Source organism: Rhagoletis zephyria, unplaced genomic scaffold, assembly GCF_001687245.7.
Source record: "Rhagoletis zephyria isolate East Lansing unplaced genomic scaffold, Rhagoletis_zephyria_1.1 Rzeph_scaffold_00363, whole genome shotgun sequence".
Lineage (NCBI taxonomy): Eukaryota > Metazoa > Arthropoda > Insecta > Diptera > Tephritidae > Rhagoletis > Rhagoletis zephyria.
The window spans coordinates 266,027-291,350 of record NW_016157447.1 but is presented as its reverse complement, the minus strand read 5'-3'; the positions used below and the strand labels follow the sequence as shown (position 1 = coordinate 291,350).

The window sequence follows — 25,324 nt, the reverse complement described above, 5'->3', positions numbered from 1 at the left end:
TTGTTCCTTTGTTCAAAAGGTGTTTGAAAGAGGAGGTGCGCTTTTTGTTTGTTTTTCCGGTAGGTGTCGCAGGAGTCGAGTTAATCCGAAAAATTTCATATATGGTCCGATTTGCTTCAAATTCAAAATACGTATTGCTAACATCAAGAGAAATATATTTGCAAAAAATGGACCCGATAGGTAGGTTGAATGATTGTTCTTTTGCTCGAAAGGTGTTTAAAGAGGAGGTGCGCATTTTGTTTGTTTCACCGGTAGAGGGGGCAGGAGTCGATGTACTCCGAAAAATTTCATTTACAGTCCGATTTGCTGCAAATTCAAAATACGTGTTACTAACATCAATAGAAATATACCTACAAGAAATGGACCCGATAGGTGGCTCCAGAGATTTTTTCAAATTTCCGTATAAGCCTATGAATGCCTGCTTTGGTTTCACCATCTGCATATAATTTCTTAAATAGCCTAAGGTTGGAGTGGTTACATGTAGGGTTAAGCACAATAGATCTTCTTAGTCGCAGCGCGAGTATCCCTGACGTAATAATCTATATATTAATACGCTAACGAAATCCCATACAAATCTATTCCTCCCTACTGCTCCTATGTTTCTCAACCGATTTGAATGACTGTTCTTTTGTTCGAAAGATGTTTTGTTTTTCCGGTAGGTGGCGAAGGAGCCGAGTTATTCAGAAAATCTTCATTTATGGTCCGATTTGCTTAAAATTCAAAATACGTGTTACTAAAATCAATAGAAATATACCTACAAGAAATGGACCCGATAGGTGGCTTCAGAGAGTTTTTCAAATTTCTGTATAAGCCTATAAATACCTGCTTTGGTTTCACCATCTATTATCTATATATTAATACGCTAACAGCAGAGAAAACCGAGGTAATACTCCTAACCAAGAAGCGTATTCCCTTAGAAGTGAGCATGAAACTGACCGGCATTACATTAAAGACGCAAAGAGTAATAAAGTACTTAGGCGTAAGGCTAGACCCCAGGCTAACGTATTGGGCACAAATGCGGCATTCAGCCGCAAAAGCAGCAAAGGTAACGGCTTACCTAAGCAGATTAATGGCCAATATTGGTGGACCGACCCAAAGTAAAAGAAAACTTCTAATGGCCACAACCTTGAATATTTTGCTATACGGAGCGGAGATCTGGGCTGACACCCCACAGAAAAAAAACCCTTGCAAGACACTTTCTAGAGCTCATCGCACAGCAGCTTTAAGAGTAGCCTCTGCGTACCGTACAGTATCCGGCGAGGCAATACTAGTTATAAGCGGAACGGTTCCCATTGACCTGCTAGCAGCCGAACGCAAGAAAATGTGGGAGTTTAAGGCGCAAACGAATCCAAGTGCCAACGAAAGGGAAAGAGTAAGAGACGAGACACTAAGACTATGGCAAGATAGGTTTCAAAACGAAAGCCGCGGCAGATGGACGGCTAGGCTAATAAAAGAACTAAAACTGTGGACCCAAAGAGAACATGGCGAAATAAACTATTACGTCACACAAATGCTGTCTGGGCATGGTTACTTTCGCAAATACCTGTATAGAATGGGAAAAGCCGAAGAGCCGTGTTGCATATACAGCGACGCAGAAGAAGACTATGCCGATCACACTTTTTTCAGATGCAAAAGATGGGAAACCGAGCGCAATAATCTGCAAGACCTTGTAGGACCAATTAATCCAGATAACGTCATCCAAGCCATGCTACATAGCGAAACTAACTGGAAGAACATAGCTAAATATGCAGAATACTTACTTAGCGTCAAGAAGCGGGACCTGGACGCAGGTGCACCGAGGGAACTTTAGTTAATGAGAAATATGGAACGCCACCCTGAAGCAATGCGATTAGTGGTCCCAGGGTGGGCGACGGTTCCACTTCGGGGGGAGTGTTTTAGTCTCCGGACATACCATTGTTGTGACGACAGCTTTGATGATGCAATAGGCATTTTCGACCCCCTGCCCGCGAAAAAAAAAAAAATACGCTAACGAAGTCCCATACAAATGTACTCCTCCCTACTGCACCTATGTTTCTCCACCGATTTCTATGATTGCTGCTATAACTTCTACCGCTTAAGCTTTTTTGTTTTTTTAATTTTTCTTAACAAACAAATCGTGGTACAAAGCTCAATAATACTATTGAAATATATTGTTCTTTTGTTCGAAAAGTTTTTCAAAGGGGAGGTGCGCATTTTATTTGTTTTTCCCGGTAGGTGGTGCAGGAATCGAGTTTTCCCAAAAATTTCATTTACGGTCCGATTTGCTTCAAATTCGAAATACAGCATAACATTAGTATCAATATACCTGCCAAAAATGTATGTAATATGTCGCTCCACAGCCGAGTTTGTATGAACCGAAAATGCATTTTTCCCCCAGGGCGATGTCCTAGTATCGAGAAATGAAGGTGATTTAATATGAAATTTTTGGGACTTTTTGGATACATTAGAATGCTCATTACATATTAAACAGTAATTGGATGTAAAACTCATAAGAAATACATTCGATTATTTATCACGCATGGTATGCATTACTACTTTTCCCACTGGGTAACATCATAAAATTAATGCACCTAACTGAGATATATTGTACCGAAAAAAGTTACATTATTCGTTTGTAGTTTGTTTTATTAATTTTATTTCAAACATTAATACAAAGATGGATGTCCTTTAAACTTGATTAGGTTTTTTTAACTGAGCTTATATCTAAAGACTCAGGGGCAGCGAAACGCCAAGTACCCGGGTGGGTAGTTCTGCTGGTGGCAAATGTATACAAGTAAAGAAAATAGGTGGTCGATGTAATTGAGAAAGTTAACAGGTTTCGTTAGAAAAATTTATTGCTTCGTGTATAATACATTTAGTTTTCATTCATACTTTATAATTTTATTTCTGCAGTGAAAATACGGACATTCGTTTTGAATTTCGAGAAATGAAGTCGTTCATGAGGATTTCTACATCTAACATATCAACTGCTTATCGATAAGAATGCGATATTGCTACATGGTTGAGCCGTTTTTGGTGCGTTGTCGAGCGTAAATAATTTTTCACCCTGCGCAAAACAGAAAAGCTGCTTTCGTGATAGCATGACGACCCTGGAATTGTAACAAGTAATCTAATGAAGCGTACATATCGTTTTCACGAAAAAATTGCACAACGTCTTTCACAGATCCTGCATTTTCCTATTTGCGCCTCATTATGCACAGAGCCATATCTTTATCGCTACTGAGTCTGCATTAGTCGAAATCACCATTATAAAACGTGATGATTTCCTTCAAATCTACTGTCTCGCGAAGAATGAACTTTTCTAAAGATTTATAAAACGTTTTCGATTCAGTATCAAATCAACTTGTCAGGGAGCAAATAACTTGGGTCAAAAATTTTATAATATATCTTCCGAAAATACTCTTGAGGTGTGGTTAATACAGGATTCTCAATTGGACTTATTTTTCTTCTAAAAAATTTCAGGTGGGTAGTACTACCCACCATACCCACCTGTTCCGCCGCCCCTGTATAGACTATAGTCTAATGGGAATCGAAGAAGCTTTGTTTTTGTCTAATTTTGACAACTCCAGAATACTGGCGAAAAAGACAAAAAACTCACTTTGCGAAGTTTACTTCTTTATGCAGCTTTTTATAAAGTAACAGGAGGGTCTGCTAATTTATGCGATTCCTTTTAAAGGGTGCAGAAAGTCTAGAGAAAGTAATAAGAATCGACGTATGTAACTTCGAAAGCATTTTAAATAGTTATATTTACAGAAATCAAATGACGAATATGGGTCAAATAGCTACCCAGTGGGAAAATGTATTGTATAGTAATCGAAAAAATAATCAGTAAAACAACCCTTTTCACATTCGGAAATGCATTTTTTCCCCAGGGCGATGTCCTAAGAAAAGTGGGGCATACAATTTTGCTTCGAGATATGTGTTTTAATATAAAATTGTTGGAACTTTTTGAATACATTAGAACAGAGGTGGGCACTTTTTTGGCCCGCGAAGCAGTCAAAGTGCGAGCGAGGGCTAGAGAAAAGGAAAACCAGTTTACGGGAGGAAGTGTATGAAAAGTTACGAAAAAAATATTTGAGTAGTCCACTTGCAAAGTGCGCTATGTAAAATTTTTCCATTTTTAGTTTTTGGTGGGTAACGTACCAGTATTTAAAGTAGTTTCATGTCCATATACAACCTAGTACAAAATAGTCGTATATTCCGAAAAACGCATCAAATGTTAACTGCTCTTGCAAAAGTCGCTATCATACTTGATCATAAACTTTCAAAAGTCTCCATCTTCTTATAAACTTAGAAAACTGCTTTAGGTCGTGTAGATTGGTAATGTTATTTTATGTTATGTTATGCTATGTTATAATGTTCTTAGGCTTTTATTTATCAAAATTTTCAGGTAATAAAGAAAAAGATTCAATTTAGATTTTACTTGTTGACGTAGTCGTTTTTTAAATTTATAGCTTATTATCATAAAATCACATAACGCTGTTTGCAAGTGGCTAGTCATTTATATATGTACATATCTCCAAACCACATGTTCATCGCAGAACGGCTGCGGTGAAGTGTTGCCAAACATGGGCTTTTCCTACCAAAACTGGTAGGTTTTTTTCCATTTGATAAGTTGGTAGGCTAGATTGGATTTTGGTAGGTTCCGCGACAATAATAGTTATTTGCGAAAAATATAAAATATGTATATGAGACATTCTTTTTCATATCGGACACACTTTCGATTGGCTTAAAATTTTTTTTATGGGTTCTCTACATGAAATGAGCTAACACGTGTTCGAGAATTTTTTTTTTCTTTTTTTTCCTTAGGAGATATGATCTGTCAAAGTTTCCTTTTTTTCGTGATTCTGACTAATCATGTACTTCTTCAAATCGTTATATCTCGGGTTCTGCGTATCGTAGANCTAGTCATTTATATATGTACATATCTCCAAACCACATGTTCATCGCAGAACGGCTGCGGTGAAGTGTTGCCAAACATGGGCTTTTCCTACCAAAACTGGTAGGTTTTTTTCCATTTGATAAGTTGGTAGGCTAGATTGGATTTTGGTAGGTTCCGCGACAATAATAGTTATTTGCGAAAAATATAAAATATGTATATGAGACATTCTTTTTCATATCGGACACACTTTCGATTGGCTTAAAATTTTTTTTATGGGTTCTCTACATGAAATGAGCTAACACGTGTTCGAGAATTTTTTTTTTCTTTTTTTTCCTTAGGAGATATGATCTGTCAAAGTTTCCTTTTTTTCGTGATTCTGACTAATCATGTACTTCTTCAAATCGTTATATCTCGGGTTCTGCGTATCGTAGAGACTTAAGCTTAACGTCGTTTTAAAGCTAAAGAAACGGGCTGGTCAAGATTGTCCCATAGCTAACTTAGCTATTAACAGTTGAACTATTTGAAGTTGATTTGCATAGTGAAAACCAGTAAATTAGGGATTTAAAATTATACCATCGTAATCCTTGTTTAATTCTGTATAAAAGACGTGGTTCAAAAAAATGGGCGTTTTTCAAGAACTATTTTAAAAATATTTTTGTTTATGACGAGATGGTTTATTTTGTGAGAATAAACAATTTTTTTTAATTTGTTTTTGTTTAGCTGAGGGAGAGCGGGAGACCAGTTTTAGAGTTGTTGTCTAGTTAGAGTAGTAGAGGAGGTAAAGGTAATCCCGCGAGTGTTTCTGTATCCATATGCCTGATGTGCGCGAGATGGAGAGCGAGTGAGCTATGCGGGCAGGCTGATGAAGCGGTAGCGCAAGATGTGACCCTTTCACCACGTATTCATTGGGGGACTCCTTTGGAGGAGTCATGCCCTTGTTGCAGTAGGCTGCTGTGCAATGAGCTGGGATTTATTCAGGGGTGCATTCATGCAAAGCCCCAGTGTGGTTTGTAAGCAGTAGCTTAAACCCATGCCTAGGGTTGAATCGATACAAGTAAATACAAGTAAATACTCGATACTTTTCTTTTGATACCAAGTATTTTTTTACTCGATACCTTTTTGTTCGGTATCGAGTAAGTATCGAAAAAAGTACTTGGTATCGAAAGAGTAATTTCTACTACTTTTATCATTGCAACAGCAACTCAACAAATGACGCCCGTAATTAGAGTTTTCGCGAAAAGTGCGGTCATGTAGTAGCGAAAGTAGAAATCGCTTGTCTGGAAAGCATTTAGAAAAGTTGTTGTTTCTTGGCAGTGTGCCCCAAAAGCTATTTTTTTCATAAATATTTTGTGAATAATATACTTATATGAAGTCAAATATGTAATTATAACTAATATTGTTCCTCAGCAATGTACCAAAAGAAACAATAAAATTTTTTTCATAAATAGTCTGTAAATGATGCAGTGCGCTGTATACTTATAGGGGTGACCTGACCTTATGGATAAGTGTCGGATTTTAATTTTTATTTTCAAATTAATTTTAGTTACTTTTTTATAAAAAGTATAGTTAATTCTATGACAAAAACCATGTAAGTCCAAGTTTCAAATTTTGTACAGAAATTAAAAGAAAACCAAAGTTTCACCAAAATTAAACACTTTTTATTCAGAATAAAAAGTGTGGAATTATGATGAAATCGTACTAGCGCAAAAGAGAAGGCACAAGTTGTCCCTTCTTATTTTTACGTTCTTTGATGAAACTTTGTTGATTTGCTCTTAATTTTTGTACAAATTTTTAAACTTGGATTAACAAGGTCTTAGTTATGGAATGAACTATATTATTTATAAAAAAAGTGAATAAAACTAATTTGAAAATAAAAAAAGAAAAATAAAAATCCGAAACTTATCCATATTGGGTGACCTATACACTCATACGACTTAAAAAATTATAACCAATACTGTTCCTTGGTAATGTGCCACAAATATTAATNAGAAAAATAAAAATCCGAAACTTATCCATATTGGGTGACCTATACACTCATACGACTTAAAAAATTATAACCAATACTGTTCCTTGGTAATGTGCCACAAATATTAATTAATAATTATTTTGTATTCTTACTAAAAACTTAAATATATACGTTTTCTATACCTGTAACTTTATTGGCTTTTTATTTGATTTTGATATACAATGTTTTAAACCATGATAAGACGTAATCATACGACCTTTTACAACAACAAGTAATTTTTAGCAAAAAAAAAACCGACTTCAACTCCCATATAAATAAAAAATATATATATATATATCTCATGATCCACTGATCGGATCTCAACCAGATTAGTATGGGATCACCTCTGAGACACTACCTTTCCGATGCAAAAAGAATCGAAATCGGTTGACGTGGTCCAAAGTTATGCGGTAACATACCTAAAAAAAAAATAAAATAAAAAATATTCCGACGAACTGATAACCTCCTCCTTTTTTGGAAGTCGGTTAAGAAAGGGAAGTATCTCTCGAAAGAGAAGATGAAAACAACTTAAGTAGGTACTCGATACTTTGCCGATACTGAGTAGGTATCGATTAGTGATAGAACGATACGAGTACCGAGTACACAATATCGATACTTTTCATGAGTACTGAGTAGTATCGAGAACTCGATACTTTTTGACAAGTACTGAGTAAATATCGCGAATGCCGAAAAGTATCGACGAGTTAAGAACTGTTTTAAGTATTTTTTTGTTTTTTAATTACTCAATAAACATTGTGACGAACGTTCGAAAATTAATTTCAATATCCAATATGAATGTTATGAAAATTAACACAAAGCTCATTTACTTCAATACTGTCATAACTCAAAAAAACGAAACCCCGAGAAAAATGCGTATAAAGTTTTAATTTTACATATTGTCACCCTCATGCCAGAAGCATGAGTGTGCAAATTTATCAGCTTTGAGTTATTTGGTTGACTTGGTTAGCCTTTTGATGTTTTACGTTATACCAAAACCCAGAATACCATGCGTACACGGAAAGCACAAATCGACCCCTTTGCGCAAAATTATCGTATGTTACAAAAACAAAATTTGACAGGAAAGTATTTGTTGTATTTTTCTCTGCTTTGGCTATCACCATCAATACCAAAGTTTAGATTTGCCGAGATAATTGAGAAATATAACTAAACGCAAGATATTTTGTAGAAAGGTCTCTACATTCTAATTTCTTAGCACATATGATATTTTCGCCGACAAGAAAAAAATCATTGTCACATACGATAAAATTTACAGTCAATTTTTGGGGTACACGGTCAAAATATGGGGTTTAATTTTTAAACCGCGGTGGGACTACTGCCTTTTTTAATCTTTTACAGTCTACTTAGTAAACCAGTCAATGGTTTTAAGAAATTTTTAATATATTCTGGTTTAAATTTTAGTCGTTTTAGTTAGTTAGTAGTTAGTTTTAGTTTAGTTTAGTTTAAAAATCAAACCAAAATGCTTTAATTCTAGTTTGTAGGTTTCATATATAGAAAATTTAGTTTAAAATCTAAACCGAAATAGAAAATGTTTGCACACAGCGAAATGTGGTGCTGGTTCAAAGTCAACATATGAAAGCACATTTACATGCGTGGCTACCAAGGCCGTCCGGCCTCAATCCCAATCCGACGGAGGGACTTGGAAGGTTTGTTTTTTAAACTGAATTTAGTTTGGTCATATATGTACAGTGAAACCCGCTTAAACCTTAAAAATTAATAAATAAACATAACTGGCAAACAATATCATTTTGAATTTGGTACAAAATATGTCCAACTTTGACTTTTTAAACAATTTAATTCTTGTAAAAATGACATACCACGGAACTAAATATTTTTTTAATCAAGTTTTTCTTTATTTGTTTATGTGTTTAAATAATGCTACGATTTTGTTTTTAAACTATGTATACTAAATTAAATGTTGTTATTCAAGTATTTATGTAAGTTAACAAGAAGATGTAACTACATCAGTAATTATGTTGGCTTAAGTACCCGCATCGAGGTACTTAAGCGGGTTCTTTTAAGTACCCAACCCGCCTAAGTACGTCAAAAAGCTGACATTTATCGTGAGGTACTTAAGCGGGTTTTACTGTAGTCCAAAAAGTTTAAAATTAAAACCGAATTTTTTAACCGTGTAGCTATTGTGATTTAAGGGGTAGTATTTGAACTGGTGATGCGTTATAGGTTGTAAAACAAAGTTGCATCAAAAAGTCAATTTCGTAAAAAATGTAACATACGACAATTTTGCGCAAAGGGGTCGATATTATTTTACAATTTCAATTGCATAATTGTAGAGATAACTTGATTTCCCAAAACTTTCATTTCTACATATTCATGTTTGTGGCATACGGGCGACGATATGTATACTCCCATACTAATAATTAATACATATTTTGTTCTAGGATACTGGTAATTGACTGAGTTATAAAATTTTTACACAACCTAGAAGAAAATGTGGCGGTCATTTCAACGTTGGCTTCGGCTAAAAATATTTAAATAATTGAAAAACGAATGTCTTTCTTCAGCTTTGATAATGAATGGTGGAAGAGGGTGGTATTCCGACTCGAACACTTGGGCACTCTCCAGCATAAGGCAGCCGTCGTTAGCCCATGTATTTTTACGAAAAAGAGCTTATCTTTCCAACAGAGAATGGGCTTCATCCCATTTGCTTCTCGTCTTCTACATTTGCATTTCATTTTCAAAGTAAAGTTCTTTCTAAATACATATACGCGTCAAACAATCACAAAATATTTGCTTTTAAAAACTTGAAATAAGCTTTTTGCTATACACATTTACCGCCCAATTCTATGTTTTCTTGATAAATTTTTTGTAAAGAAATTTCATCAAGATTTTTATCAAGTAAAAGCTTCGTTCGCATTCTGTGTCAATATTTATAAAACAAAAAGCTCTACGATTTCCACATTAGTGGAACTGATTTCCACATGAGTGGAACTGATTTCATTGTCACATATGAAAAATATGAATTTAAAAGCGAAAAAGCTTTTGACTGCCGTAGCCGAGTAGGTAGAGATGTCGACTATAATTCCGTGTGTCGCAGGTTCAAATGCCGGCACATGGAGTATTTAATTGTTAGAAACAAATTTATTAAGATACAAAATTTATACATTTCACATGAAATTTCAATTTGTCAATAGCATTTTCAATCTTGATAATTTATCAAGAAAAGAGCTTTTGATTTCTGTGCTAGAATACCAATTCTTGATAAATAATAAAAAAGTGACAAATTATAAAGATTTTAAATTTATCAAGTACACAGAATCGGGCTGTTAATTTATGCATGTAAAACTAATCTTATTGGAAGTTTATTTCAAAAACTCCTTTAGATCAGATTAAAATTATTCACAGCAGCCACTATTCAATTTACAAATAGGAAGAGGTGAAAAAGCAAAGCTAGGGACACGAATTTCGATACGATACGATACCATATCGATACTTTTGGCATTCGATACCGATATTTTCTACTCGCTAGTTTGAAAACGATATTTTTTGGAATCGAGTACCAGAACCCTAGTATCGTATCGAATGTAATAAACTCACTGTTCAATATTATTGCATAGTCTTTTACTTTCAAACTACCTTTTGCAGCCCTGTAAAGTTGTACTGAACATTTAATTGTTTACCTTTTGCAGCCCTGTGATGACAACTGAGAATTGTATTTTTTGTAATAAACTCTCTTGAATTCTGAATTTTTAAAGAAAAGACACGCGGTTTTTCACTTAACCTTAATTTTATACAAGGATAATGTTATTAACAATTCTTCCGGATATAAATTGGGCTTTTAAGAGCAGAAATGTGTAATATAGTTAGGATTGCATGTGGTGGAATTTGAACCCGCGACTTCGGTGTTTTAAGACAACACCTCAATCTCTACGTGTTGTTACACAATATGTTAGTGTTTGACCGAGATTCTCCTCCGATTTGTAAAGTGCGCCTTAAGTTCTGAACACCTTAAAAAACGACGAGCTAAGGGCCACAGCTTCCAATTTATTATCTTCATTGTCTAAACGCTTTGTCGATGGCGACATGATTTTTTTGAATGCGTCGGCGACATCATGAATTTGTACGAGTTTGACATAAAAGAAGAGGAAGAACCTTATCTGTCGCTGGAAAAATAGATATAGATCTAATCTGGCCACAACCACAGTCGTCGCGTAGCGCGGTCGGTGCCAAAATAATTATCTACATAAGAGTACGTGTTAAAATAATTTGACAGCTATGGTCCATAGCTCGTCGTTTTCATTGTGTTCGGGCTATTAATGTTGTGGCACAAAAAGGGTCCCTACAGTTTTATGTCGACTTTGAACACCGATTTTGTTTTAATGGGAAGCTGTTTTTCATTTTCAAGCTTTGGGCACTTCTAATCATTACACCACAGCGGCCTATATACGAGACCTATAAAGGCCATTCACATACAACTTTCCTCGCTTTGCTTGACAGTTCAAACTTTGACAACAAAGCGCGAAACGCAGAAGGTATGCTACAATAAACGCTTTGACAGCTTTTGCGTTCTCCTTTTCCTCCATATTTTTTATCTGTAAAATAGATAGCAATATAATAATATGCATTAATAATAGCAATAAAAATTCCTATTTACTCTATTTTTGTCATTAAATGCAAATGCAAGCGCACAAGAAAAGACAAATGTAGACAGCTGATTGCCAAAGCGGGCAAAAGTTGAGAGTTGCCCAAGATTTTGCTTCGTTTTGCTTTGCTTTGCTTCAAACGTTTTTTATGTGAGCATACTCATGCATATGCCTACATCGATCTTATATGTCAAAGCAAAGAACTATCAAGCAAAGCGAAGAAAGTTGTATGTGAATCAGCCTATATTCATATAAATTTTTTGGTATCGATATTTGGAATATCGAGTCTTTTTATTCCGATATTAAAAAGCGATACTTTAAATGAGTACCATATCGATACTTTCTGTTCGATATCGTGTCCCTAAGCAAAGCAATCTGATTTTTGTTTACTTTTTGCTTGCAAGTACGAGTATTATCGATACTTTTTTCCAAGTATGAGTACTGGCATCGATTCTTTTTTAGATTACTCTATATGAGTACTAGTATCGATACTTTTCTAAAAAGTTCTATCACTAGTATCGATACTTTCAGTACTCATTAGAGTGATACCTTAGTGGTATCGATTGAACCCCACCCATGCCAAAAATTACTCCGGGAGTGGAGTGTGGGTGATGCTTAACGCACCGTGTGATTGCCAAGCTGGGTTAGAATTGACCATAGCTGAAAATGCCAGCGACTTATCACTTCACTAAGTTCAGCGAAGAGATATTTGAGAATTGCATAAAAAATTCATACCCAAATAAGAACTTACTTTCAAACAAAGGTGCGTGTGTTTGTTCGCTGCACTTGGTTTTGGGCGGGAGCGCAATACAAGTGCATGTGTGTGTTCGCTGCACTTGGTTTATGCGAGAAATGCAATATAAATGCGTGTGGGTGTTCGCTGTTCTTTGTTTATGCGGGAAATGCATAAGTCCTTAAACAGTCTTCGAAAACTTATGATGAGGTATATTTAGAAAGGTGTTAAACATTGGGTTTTTGCAAGAATTTAAATTTTATTGCAGATTCCGATAGAATACCTAGCCAGGTATAATATTTGTACGGCAAGATTTTTCTGTAAGGCGACACACTCCATGAAATGGCCATGGCAATTGCAGGACTAAAGTTAGCAAAAAGAAAGATTTTATTGCGTATTTCGTCGGAATATCGCTTCGTTAACAAAATTTGTTCCACAACTTTTCGATCAAAAAATATTCTAGAAATGGGCGTGGCTATATTAAAACCAAAGTTCAAAAATTTAGACTTTATTGTGGATTTCGCCAGAATATCTATATGGACTGAAAAAGTTGTGCAACGAATATTGTTAACAAAGCGATGTTCTGCCGAAATCCACAATAAAATCTGCGTTTTGCTAACTTTAGTCCTGCAATTGCCACGCCCATTTCAAGGGTTTTCCGCCTTAAACAAAAATCTTGCCGTACAAATATTATATCTGGATAGGTATTTTATCGGAATCCGCAATAAAATTTTACTTTTTGCAAAAATCCGATGTTTAACACCTTACTAAATATATCTCAACATAAGTTTTTGAAGACTGTTTAAGGATTTATGCATTTCCCGCATAAAGGCTGGTATGCAGCTCTCAAGAAATCGGTCAAGAAAACTTTGCCATTATTTGGTGTGTGTGTCCAAGGAATTTTGACATTTTTGATACTTCACAGCCTGTTGCCTCACTCTTTTCTCAAGAAATAATGGAACGGGCATATATTTCTGTTGCAAACCTGGTTTGCCTTGTGCTCTTTTTTAACAAAAAACTTTAGAAAACCGTAGTAAAAAGCGTAGCAAATTTCTTAAGAACTGCGTACTGCCTGAAGGAAATTTGACTCAAGAAAATTTCTTAGCCATTTCTTGTACGTCATTTTTTATGGAATTTTAGCTTTTCTTGAGAACTGCATACTGGCCTTAAACAAAGTACAGCGAACACCCACACGCATTTATATTACATTTCCCGCATAAACCAAGTGCAGCGAACACACACACGCACTTGTATTGCACTCCCGCCCAAAACCAAGTGTAGCGAACAAACACACGCACTTTTGTTTGAAAGTAATTCGCTCGTTCTAATTGGGTATGCATTTTTTATGCAATTCTCAAATATCTTTTCGCTGAACTTAGTGAAGTGATAAGTCGCTGTCATTTTAAGCTATGGTCAATGCTAATGGTCTGATTATGCATACTTCGCATAACTTCGCACAACTTCGCATAAACTTCAAACTGTAATTACGTATGTATTTTGTATGTATTCCATTACCCAGAAATTAGCAGAACTTTTAAAAACTTAGCGATCTGTTGGGTTTAGATTTTGCTTCACATTTTCTTAAGTTACACTTTTAGTGCACTGATACAAATAGTTGTGCGAAGTTATGCGAAGTATGCATTTTTCAAAAAAAAATTACAAAAAGTTGTTGATTCTCACAAATTAAACCATCTCGTCACTAGTGATAGAACTTTTTCAAAAAGTATCGATACTAGTACTCATTTAGNTCAACATAAGTTTTTGAAGACTGTTTAAGGATTTATGCATTTCCCGCATAAAGGCTGGTATGCAGCTCTCAAGAAATCGGTCAAGAAAACTTTGCCATTATTTGGTGTGTGTGTCCAAGGAATTTTGACATTTTTGATACTTCACAGCCTGTTGCCTCACTCTTTTCTCAAGAAATAATGGAACGGGCATATATTTCTGTTGCAAACCTGGTTTGCCTTGTGCTCTTTTTTAACAAAAAACTTTAGAAAACCGTAGTAAAAAGCGTAGCAAATTTCTTAAGAACTGCGTACTGCCTGAAGGAAATTTGACTCAAGAAAATTTCTTAGCCATTTCTTGTACGTCATTTTTTATGGAATTTTAGCTTTTCTTGAGAACTGCATACTGGCCTTAAACAAAGTACAGCGAACACCCACACGCATTTATATTACATTTCCCGCATAAACCAAGTGCAGCGAACACACACACGCACTTGTATTGCACTCCCGCCCAAAACCAAGTGTAGCGAACAAACACACGCACTTTTGTTTGAAAGTAATTCGCTCGTTCTAATTGGGTATGCATTTTTTATGCAATTCTCAAATATCTTTTCGCTGAACTTAGTGAAGTGATAAGTCGCTGTCATTTTAAGCTATGGTCAATGCTAATGGTCTGATTATGCATACTTCGCATAACTTCGCACAACTTCGCATAAACTTCAAACTGTAATTACGTATGTATTTTGTATGTATTCCATTACCCAGAAATTAGCAGAACTTTTAAAAACTTAGCGATCTGTTGGGTTTAGATTTTGCTTCACATTTTCTTAAGTTACACTTTTAGTGCACTGATACAAATAGTTGTGCGAAGTTATGCGAAGTATGCATTTTTCAAAAAAAAATTACAAAAAGTTGTTGATTCTCACAAATTAAACCATCTCGTCACTAGTGATAGAACTTTTTCAAAAAGTATCGATACTAGTACTCATTTAGAATACTCTAAAGAAGAATCGATGCCAGTACTCAGACTTGCAAAAGAGTATCGATAATACTCGTACTCAGCGTTGCCAGGTTGACGTTTTTAACGTTATTTGGACGTTTTTTGTATCCTGTTGACGTTCGGACGTTTTTTGTGTAAAAATTACGTTTTTTAACTTCCCAGTAATTTTTCTCTGTTACTAAATCTTGTAAGTAGAACTAATTTTGAATTATTTTCTTAACAAATTTTTACAAGTTTTTTTTTCGTAGCACTTTTCTACAAAATATATTTATTCTTTGGACACAGATGATTTAACTATGATGCAAATCAAGCGTACGCGCATTTTTTTGGATTCTTGGACTAAGGATCTCGCGTTCAAAGGCTGGTTTTGTAAACACTTGAGGTTACGAGGCTTATTGCGATGTTTGCAATTGCACATTAAAAGCCAAATCAGGAAGAGCTGATCTATTGCAACACGCATGCTCGCAAAAGCACCAAAAAAGCTGCAGCAGCATAAATAGTCAGAAAAAAGTAGGCGACTTTTTTAAGACTGCCGTGAAAATGTAATGAACGCAAAAACGGGTGAAATATTGCTATGTTCCTTCTTAGCAGACCGTAATTTAGCATTTTCGACAACCGATTACCTAACCAAATGCTACAAGAAAAAAAAACTATTAAAAATCAACACGATTATTTAGCCCCTTTAAACTTGCACATTATTACCTCGGAATTTAATAGACTTGATAGCATACTAAGAAAAATTCCTAAACATCTGAATAAAAAGGTGAAAATCTAGCTGAAATTTTGCAGATTTTGTATAATTTTTGCACAAAGTTTGAAATGTGGATTTATATTTTGTTTGTTATATAAAAAGCTAGGCTTTTATGGAAAATAATAAACATTAAATAAACAAAAGAAAAGCAGCCACAATCGATCAAAATGTTGATGATTTAATCAGCTGATCACAAGTGTATGTATAAAATGATTTTTAACCGACTTCCAAAAAAGGATGAGGTTATTATATAACGATCTCAAAGCAGTTTACAATGAATTTTAAATGTGTTCTGTCGAAATGATATTTTAATATACTTTACGTAAATACTTATGTACCTTTGGGTTTTTTGATTTATGACCAGTGTTGCCAGGTCTTTGGCATGAGAAAACGTCCCTTTTGGTCTGAAAAAACGTCATTTCCTACCCAAAAACGTCTTTTTCAAATGTTTGCACGAAGAATTGTTCTTATTAAACTTATATTGTATACAAAGGTACATATGTACGTAAGGTATATTAAAATGTCATTTGCTCTGTCACATTTAAATTTCATTCTAAACTGGTTTGAGATCGTTAATATGAAAATCATTTTATACATACACTTGTGATCAGCTGATTAAGTCATCGATTTTGGCTGTTTCTTTTTTGTTTATTATTTTTCCATAAAAGCCTAGCACATTATATAACAAACAAAATATAAATCCACATTTCAAACGTTGTGCAGAAATTATAAAAAATCTGCAAAATTTCAGCTAGATTTTCAACTTTTTATTCAGATTTTTTAGAATTTTTTTGAGTATGCAGCCATTTAAATTCCAGGGCAATAATGTGCAAGTTTTAAGGTGCAAAGGAATCGCGTTGATTTTTATATATTTGGATAATTGATCGGTTGTCGAAAATGCTAAATTACGTTCTGTTAAGAAGGAACATAGCAATATTTCAGTCCTTTTACGTTCATTACATTTTCAATAAGGGGCCCCATGCGACTAATTGTGTAATTTTATTTATGCGCTTAAATTAGGGTTAAGTCATCTGTGTCCAAAGAATAAATATTTTTTGAAGCAGCTGCTGCAAAAAACAAGCTTGTAAAGATTTATTAAGAAAATAATTCAAAATCAGTTCTACTTACAAGATTTAGTAACAGAGAAAAATTACTGGGAAGTTAAAAAACGTCATTTTTTACACAAAAAATGTCCAAACGTCAACAGGATACAAAAAACGTTCGAATGGCGTTAAAAACGTCAACCTGGCAACGCTGGCTATGACAGTATTGAAGTAAATGAGCGCTATATTCATTTACACGACATTCATATTAGATATATATACATAGAAGATAATTTTCGAACCCAATATTTATTGGCAAATTTTTTTAAATTTCTTAATGTAATTGAAAGATCTTAATTTTTGTGTAAAGGCATCCACACACCTATGCGATTCTGTCGCCATGAATCCGCACCGTTTTTGATGCTACAGACGTTACTGGTTCGAAAACGCAAGAACGCGCACATCTGTTCGATTTTATCACAGTAAAAACTGTCAATTTATAGACAAACAAAAAATATTTTTCAACAAAAATAAGATTCTTAACTTTTCCACATCAAATATGTTTTGTTTTCTTACGTTAAATTTTGTTTTAATATTGCAAAATTCTTCTATTGACCTTTTGCGTTCTCAAAACGCGTCTGCGATTTCGGCACGACAAAGAGAAGAACTGTGAAGGTTCGAATAAATCGCTGCGGCAAAATCGTATAAGTGTGTGGTTCCTCCTTTAAAAGTATGGTGGGCATTGTTGAAAATTTTGTCGGAACAGATTCGCACCGACAGAATCGCATACGTGTATGGATATCTTAATGCTTACAAAGGTTTTACTTAGAAAAGTTTTTAGCTTGTCGATACTTTTTAGTATTCTCGATCTTTACTGGGTACTTGTCAAAAAGTATCGAGTTATCGGTACTACTCAGTACTCATGAAAAGTATCGATATTCTGTACTCGGTACTGGTATCGTTTTATCACTACTCGTCACAAAGAACAATATTTTAGAAATAGTTCTTTAAAAACGCATATGTATGTACATATATGTCCTGAAGACTGGTGTGCTGAAAAGGACTTGTCAATATACTCACTCACTTCAGTCCACCGTTGTCCACCTGATAGAGACTTCATGGTAAGACTTGGGGAATATCACCAAAACTAACCTATTGGTCTTTCAATACGGTAGTAAGACCCGTTGTCCACATGTGACATTAGCCTGATGGCCATCTTCCGAGATCTTCCGGGTCATTTGGAGGTTCTAAAGGCATTGCTGGATAATCACGAGTTCTCCTTCTGCAAACCCTACAAGGTCAGAATTCCTGAAAAGGACTGCTGTGAAGTGATAACAACCATGATTGACGAAGTATGGTATACCGACGTATCAAAGAACTACGACGAGAGTACTGGGGCAGATGTATTTGGACCAAGATTCAGAAAAAGTCTGCCAATTTGCACTTACCCAACTATATTCCAGTCTGAAGTCTTTAATTCGAGGTCTCTGTAGAAGGACGAATAGGGACAAATTAAATATAATGTCGGATAGTCAGGCATGTTAAGGCCTTAGACTCCTTTAAAACGGCATCAGGCTTGTGGACAGCTGTAAAACTCTCTCATAAGTAGCAGACTGATACACCTTGGGGAAGGATTGTCTTCTTCATCCACAATTTGAAACATGGCGCCCTCCAAAGTGCATATAACATTGTAAATAGCCTAAGGTTAGAGTGATTACAAGTAGGGTTAAGCACAATAGATCTTCTTAGTCGCAGCGCGAGTATCCCTGACGCAATGATCTATATATTAACACGCTAACGAAATCCCATACAAATCTATTCCTCCCTACTGCTCCTATATTTCTCAACCGATTCTTTTGAATGATTGTTCCTTTGTTCGAAAGGTGTTTCAAAGAGGAGGTGCGCATATTGTTTGTTTTTCCGGTAGGGGGCACAGGAGTCGAGTTATTCCCAAAAATTTCATTTATGGTCCTATTTGCTTCAAATACGTATTACAAACTTCAAGAGAAATATACCTGCAAAAAATGGACCCGATAGGTGGCTCCATAGCCGAGTTATTCCAATTTCTGCATAAGCCTATGAATGCCTGCTTTGGTTTCACCATCTACTATCTATATATTAATACGCTAACGAAATCCCATATAAATCTATTCCTCCCTACTGATCCTATGTTTCTCAACCGATTCTTTTGTTCGAAAGGTGTTTCAAAGAGGAGGTGCGCATTTTGTTTGGTTTTCCGGTAGGTGGCGCAGGAGTCGAGTTGTTCCGAAAAATTTCATTTATAGTCCGATTTGCTTCAAATTCAAAATACGTGTTTCTAACATCAATAGAAATATACCTGCAAGAAATGGACCCGATAGGTGGCTCCAGAGATTTAATCAAATTTTCGTATAAGCCTATGAATACCTACTTTGGTTTCACCACTATCATCTATATATTAATATGCTAACGAAGTCCCATACAAATATACTCCTCCCTACTGCACCTATGTTTCTCAACCGATTTCAATGATTGCTGCTATAACTTCTACCGAATAAGCTTTCTTGTTTTTTCCATTTTTCCTAACAAACAAATGGTGGTATAAAGCTCAATAATAATATTGAAATATATTGTTATTTTTTTCGAAAAGTTTTTCAGAGGGGAGGTACGCATTTGATTTTTTTTCCGGTAGGTGGTGCAGGAGTCGAGTTTTCCCAAAATTTCATTTAGTGTCCCATTTGCTTCAAATTCGAAATACCTGCCAAAAATATATGTAATATGTGGCTCCAGAGCCGAGTTTGTATGAACCTATTCTCCCTTCTGTTCCTATGAAGTATCAAATCAGCCAACAATATTATTGACCTAGGTGATCAAGTGTTGCCGCTTGATCTAAAAAACGTCTTAAGTAACAGTAAAAAGGGTGTGAAAAAAGAGAGATAGTCGAATTTCTACAACTGGTCGATACTAGCAAAATAATAATAATAATAATAATATTTATGTATGTGTAAAGAGACAAACTTTTGTGTAAGTCTGTATAGTAAAATTAATTGTTATACGTAGTTAGTTTATTTTTGTTGTACTAGCTGTGTTTTAGTTTTACTAAATGTTATATTATCTAAATTTTTAATAAACTTGGCATTGGGTAAACCATTTAAAAACTTCAACAATTTTTGGTAGGTTATGGTTGGTCTTGGTAGGAAATTTTGGTAGGAAAAAAAATTATTCGTGGCAACACTGTGCGGTAATACTGACTGTGCACCAAAAAAAGAGTGTAAAAAAGAGCCTCATAAGTCATCGTTCGGACTTTGCTCCGATAGGAGTAGAATTGTTCTGTTTTGTCGAAATAATTTGAAACCCCTCTACTCCGGTCAACTGAGAATTGGATCGCATGAACAAATCTGTGGACAAAACAACTTCTTTTGAGCAAGGTAATTTTCTCTTCAAAGCAGTAATTCATTGAGTTCTCGAACGATATTTATATGTTTAGTCATTATTAGGAGTAGTTCAAGATGATATCTTAATGAAAGTTAAATAAAAATGTCAATTTTTTAAATGGACGTTCATTATAATTTACTCTAAAGTCCAATATGCAGAAATTATAGAGGTTGTTTTGTCAAAAGTCCCCAAAAATATACTCTTCAACTAGAAAGGAAGTGGGTATTTTGATAGCAAACTAAAAGGGATAATTTATCTTTTTATCGACACGATTGTTACATTGGTGGGCTTCAAAATATTCGAAAGATCAATCTTTTTCGTAAAAAAATACGTGTACGCAAGTGACTGAAAACAGGAAAACAACATTGCCATCGTGAGTAGGCCCTCACATTCGCCCGATTTGAATCCGATCGAAAGAGATTGCTCTGTCTAAAGTTTTATAATTGCGTCATTGCCCACCAATGTAACAATTGTCACGGTAAAGAAAAACTGAAAAAACTTTTTATTAATTTATCTAAGACATTTTAACTTTAATGATAACACCGGATCAGAAATTTTAATTTGGTTTTTGTTCTCCAGACGCCACTATCCAATTTTTATGCAGAATCACCTGCTGATTCCAAAAATCGAATTAATTTTATATTCTATGGATATGTTTTCGAGATATTTTCATTTACCGTTACTCAGCTTAAAACAAAACGTGGTTCCACTCAGTCACTTATATTTCATGAACCAATTTAACAAACTGAAAATGGAATACGACAAATGAAAGCTAGCAAAATTTTCCATTAACCGTCTATACATCACTTTCCGACAGGACTGATAATTTCTGACAAACTAATTAATCATTTCGTCGGCCGCGGTGGTGTAGTGGTAAGCAGTGCGCGCTTCCACTCCGCAACGCCTGGGTTCAAGCCCTGGTCAAAGCAACATCTCAAAAAAATATAGAAAAAGGTTTTTTCTTAACAGCGGTCGTCCCTCGGCAGGCAATGGCAAACCTCCGAGTATATTGCTGCTATGAAAAACAGCTGCTCATAAAAAATACAATAGCCGTTCGGAGTCGGCGTAAAACTGTAGGTCCCTCCGCTTTGTGTGACAACATCAAGGCGCACGCCACAAATCGGAGGAGAAGCTCGGCCAAACACTAACATATTTGTAAGCGCCAATCTATTATTATTAATTAATCATTTCAGTTTTTTTTTATGAAAAAAATAAAAAAATCAAATTTTAACAGGAGAAAAATTAAAAAACACTAACAGGTTCTGTGTCAAATGCTTGCAGTTGTGCCTGTTCCTTTACAAACAAATCAAGTTATAATGAAGCAAATCGATGGATAAATAAAGAAGTAATTAGTGGTCAAGTGAAAATGCGCAAATATTTTTTGTATGAGAAATGAGCAGGAAATAATGTTACTCATACGCCATGTACACCTAAGTAGCACGCTTTTATGCTCATTGTTACGAACGATCTGGCAGCACAGTTGGAATAAATCAAAAGTAAGCCCCACTCACCTAACTTGTAAGCTAGCATACGTGGCGCATGCTGATTGGTCAAGTAAAACGAAAACGAAAAAGGGGAGCAATTTGGCAAATCGGGAGCCGTATGATAAGAACGAAGCAGAACCGGAATAGAAGGCAGAGCGACAAGACTAAATTTTTTAATTCTATGAAAAGAGTGAATTGGAAAAGTTATAAACGAATTAAAGAATAAAATACTTTTGGAATTGCAAAAAATTGTCGACCTTTTTTAACATCTTAAAAAATTTACTCTGCCTTCACTACGCGTTTCAACTTAAACAAAACTTCGTATTGAAAATCGCAATGTCGCAAGCTACTACGAATATAGCTGAGGCTTCTAGTGTGCCGGCTAACTTCGCCGTTGGACCTGATTTCACCGCCGCTGCTAATCTAGCGGCTTCGACAAGCTATCCCACTGCGCACAATCCTGTCGCTCCAAACAAAAACTTGCTGATACAGGGAGAGTATGGAACTAATATTGGAGCTGCACATCAACACGATCCTGCGACTCAGCCCGAGATCCTGGATGCTCGCCTATTTTCTGGAGCTCTTACATCTGCTAATCGGGTGCATGCCATGTCACCCAATCAAATACCGCTCCAAGATAATCGGCCAACTAGCCCCGCTAACTCCATAAGCTCAATCAGCTCGCAAGGGCTTCGTCGCCGGGCCGAACTGCTGCATGAGCAGAGCGAAATCTTAAGGCAAAGGGAGGCTCTACTAAGAGAGCAGCACAGCTTTCTGGATCGTATTGACGCAATGGGTTTCGACGATGACCTAGATGAAAGGCAATATACAATGCGTAGGCCTTCGACCTCAGTGCAGGGTTCAGCACCAAATACAACGCAGACAATGCAGCTACCTCCTAATTTGGTTGCACCATTCAATATAGCTGCTTCTGCTGCAAATCCACCTGTCCTTCAAGGGGTTCCTCCACACGACACCGCCGTTTTAAGGACATCAACTGTTCAACATCAAGTGGGTGATCTGTCAGCATCTGTCCTTCAATCCTTATTGGACAGAATACAGTCGCTCGAGCAGCAATTACTAAATAACTCGACACCCAATAGAAGGGTGTCCTCCGCCACAATCGCAACCAGCGCAAACAACTTTTCCCATAGCCGGGCACGTTAATAGCTTATCCTTCGGTGCTTCGGCTTATCGCCGACTGACCAGAGACCAGGTCGCTTCTCGCAAAAGCCTTGCTACAGAGCTGCCCAAATTTGATGGCAAGCCAAGCGAGTGGCCGTTGTTTTACGCTACTTATAACCAATCGACAGAGGTTTGTGGATTCTCTGAAGAAGAGAATCTGCTAAGACTGCGGCAAGCATTGGTAGGTACAGCGCGCAATTCAGTTAAAAATCTATTGTTGCACTCCTCGTGCGTGCCTCAAATTATCGCTACCCTTCAAATGCGATTTGGACGACCAGAATTGATTATCAGCGCTCTGCAGCGACAAATTTGTAAACTGCCGTCACCGTCCGAAAGCCAGCTCGAATCGATTGTCGACTTCGCGGTAGAAGTGCAAAATATCTGTGCAACGATGTCGGCATCAGGCCTGACCAGTCATTTGAACAATCCCGAGTTTGAACAGAGGCTGGTTTCGAAACTGCCTGGGCTTTTACCAGCATATTGGGGAATGCATAAACGAAGCTTAGCGGTCTGTAATTTACAACATTTCAGCGATTGGCTTTTCCAGCTAGCCCAAGGTGCTAATTGCGTTCTTGTTCCAAAGGAGTCACCAAAAGTATGCAAACGTGGCGCGATTAACTATCATACTAATTCGGTAAGATGTATCGTTTGCGAAGAAAATTGCAGTGATATCTCTAATTGTACCTCTTTCAAGATAATGCCACGAAGTCAAAAGTGGCAGGTAGTTCGCAAGTTGAAACTATGTCAACGATGCTTGGGGAAGCACCCCACAACTGGTTGTAAATCGGCTGCAACATGCAACGTTAATGGTTGCACCCGCAGTCATCATCCCTTACTACACAACACAGAGTTTGTTGGTGCTGAAGCTGTACAAGCGTCCAAAAATGTCAGGGCGAGCGTCTTAGCACAGCCTGCCAATGTGAATATGCATAGTTCTGGCAGAAGCAACACACTATTTCGAGTACTCCCGGTAGTTCTACACTCGGGCCGTTGTAGAGTGCCAACCTATGCCTTCATAGATGATGGTTCGTCCCTCACACTCATCGACGAAGAGCTGTTGAAAAAACTAAACGTAACAGGCACACCACAACCACTCTGCCTACGGTGGACTGGTGATACACATCGGTATGAGGACGAGTCTGTCGTAGTCGACCTAGCCATATCCGCTAAAAACGGCGATAAGAAATTCGCGCTGAAAGGCGTTCGCTCAGTAAAAAAACTTGACTTGCCTATCCAATCACTTAACGCTGCCAAATTGCAGTCGGATTTCAAATATTTGAAAGGTTTGCCGTTGGAGTCATATTCAAATGCCGCACCACAACTACTGATTGGGTTAAATAACGCTGCGCTTGGATCTCCAATCAAATCTTTATATGGTGGCGAAAATGAGCCAATAGCAGAAAAGTCTAGACTTGGATGGACATTGAAAGGATCGACACCTGAAATCGGTGTCGATACTGTACACCACGTCTATCACATTTGTAACTGCTCTGCCCAAGCTGAGCTGCTTCAAATAACTAAAGCGTACATTTGCCTTGATAATTTAGGCGTGTCAGCCAAACCTGCTGCTTTATTGTCCAAAGAAGACGTCATCGCTTTGGAGCAGCTACAACAACATACCGTGCGAGTCGGCTACCGTTTCGAGACCAGTTTATTATGGAAACATCCGTATACTCAGCTCCCCGATAGCCTTCAAATGGCCTTATTTCGGGCGCAATGTCTACGTAGGAAGATGCAACGCGACCATAACTTAGCTGAGGTGCTTCAACAAAAGATCAACGATTATATCCAAAAGGGGTACGCCAGACGTTTGACACCACTCGATGCTGCCGTTGAAAGATACTGGTATTTGCCGATTTTTGCTGTAACAAACCCTAACAAACCTGGGAAGGTTCGATTAGTCTGGGACGCAGCCGCGAAGGTTAATGGTGTGTCCTTGAATAGCATGTTGCTCTAAAGGCCCAGACCTAACAGCCCCTTTACTTTCGGTGCTATTTAAATTCCGACAAAAGCAAGTAGCTATCACGGCCGATATTGCTGAAATGTTTCACCAAGTTCGTGTCCGTCAAGAAGACCAAAATTTCTTACGCTTCCTTTGGTATGAACCACACGCCAACGAGCCAACTACCTTTGTGATGACAGTTATGACCTTTGGGGCCACATGCTCACCCAGCTGCGCTCAATACGTCAAAAATAAAAATGCCGAAGAGTTTCGTGGGAATTCCCTTGTGCTTCCCGCTGTATAATCGAAAACCATTACGTCGACGATATGCTGGTGAGATGGACACAGAACAAGAGGCTATAAAGTTGGCGCAAGATGTGCGTCACGTGCATGCGATGGGAGGCTTTCACATAAGAAATTTTCTATCGAACTCTAGTCGAGTATTGGCTGCCCTGAACGAGAGCTCAACTGACGCGCTATGTCTCGATCTTGAAAAAGATTTGCCTACCGAGAAGGTGTTAGGCATGTGGTGGGTTACCGCC

The 25,324-nt window shown here is 36.7% G+C and overlaps 1 protein-coding gene across 1 annotated transcript; it reads left to right on the top strand.

The window, feature by feature from the left end:
* Window positions 1-21,668: 21,668 nt before the first annotated feature.
* Window positions 21,669-24,797, top strand: LOC108359238 (uncharacterized). Its single transcript, XM_017610993.1, is given in 2 exon segments — window positions 21,669-22,771; window positions 22,773-24,797. Coding segments are annotated over 2 exon segments (2,805 nt in total). The 5' UTR covers window positions 21,669-21,991.
* The last annotated feature ends 527 nt before the right edge of the window (window positions 24,798-25,324 follow it).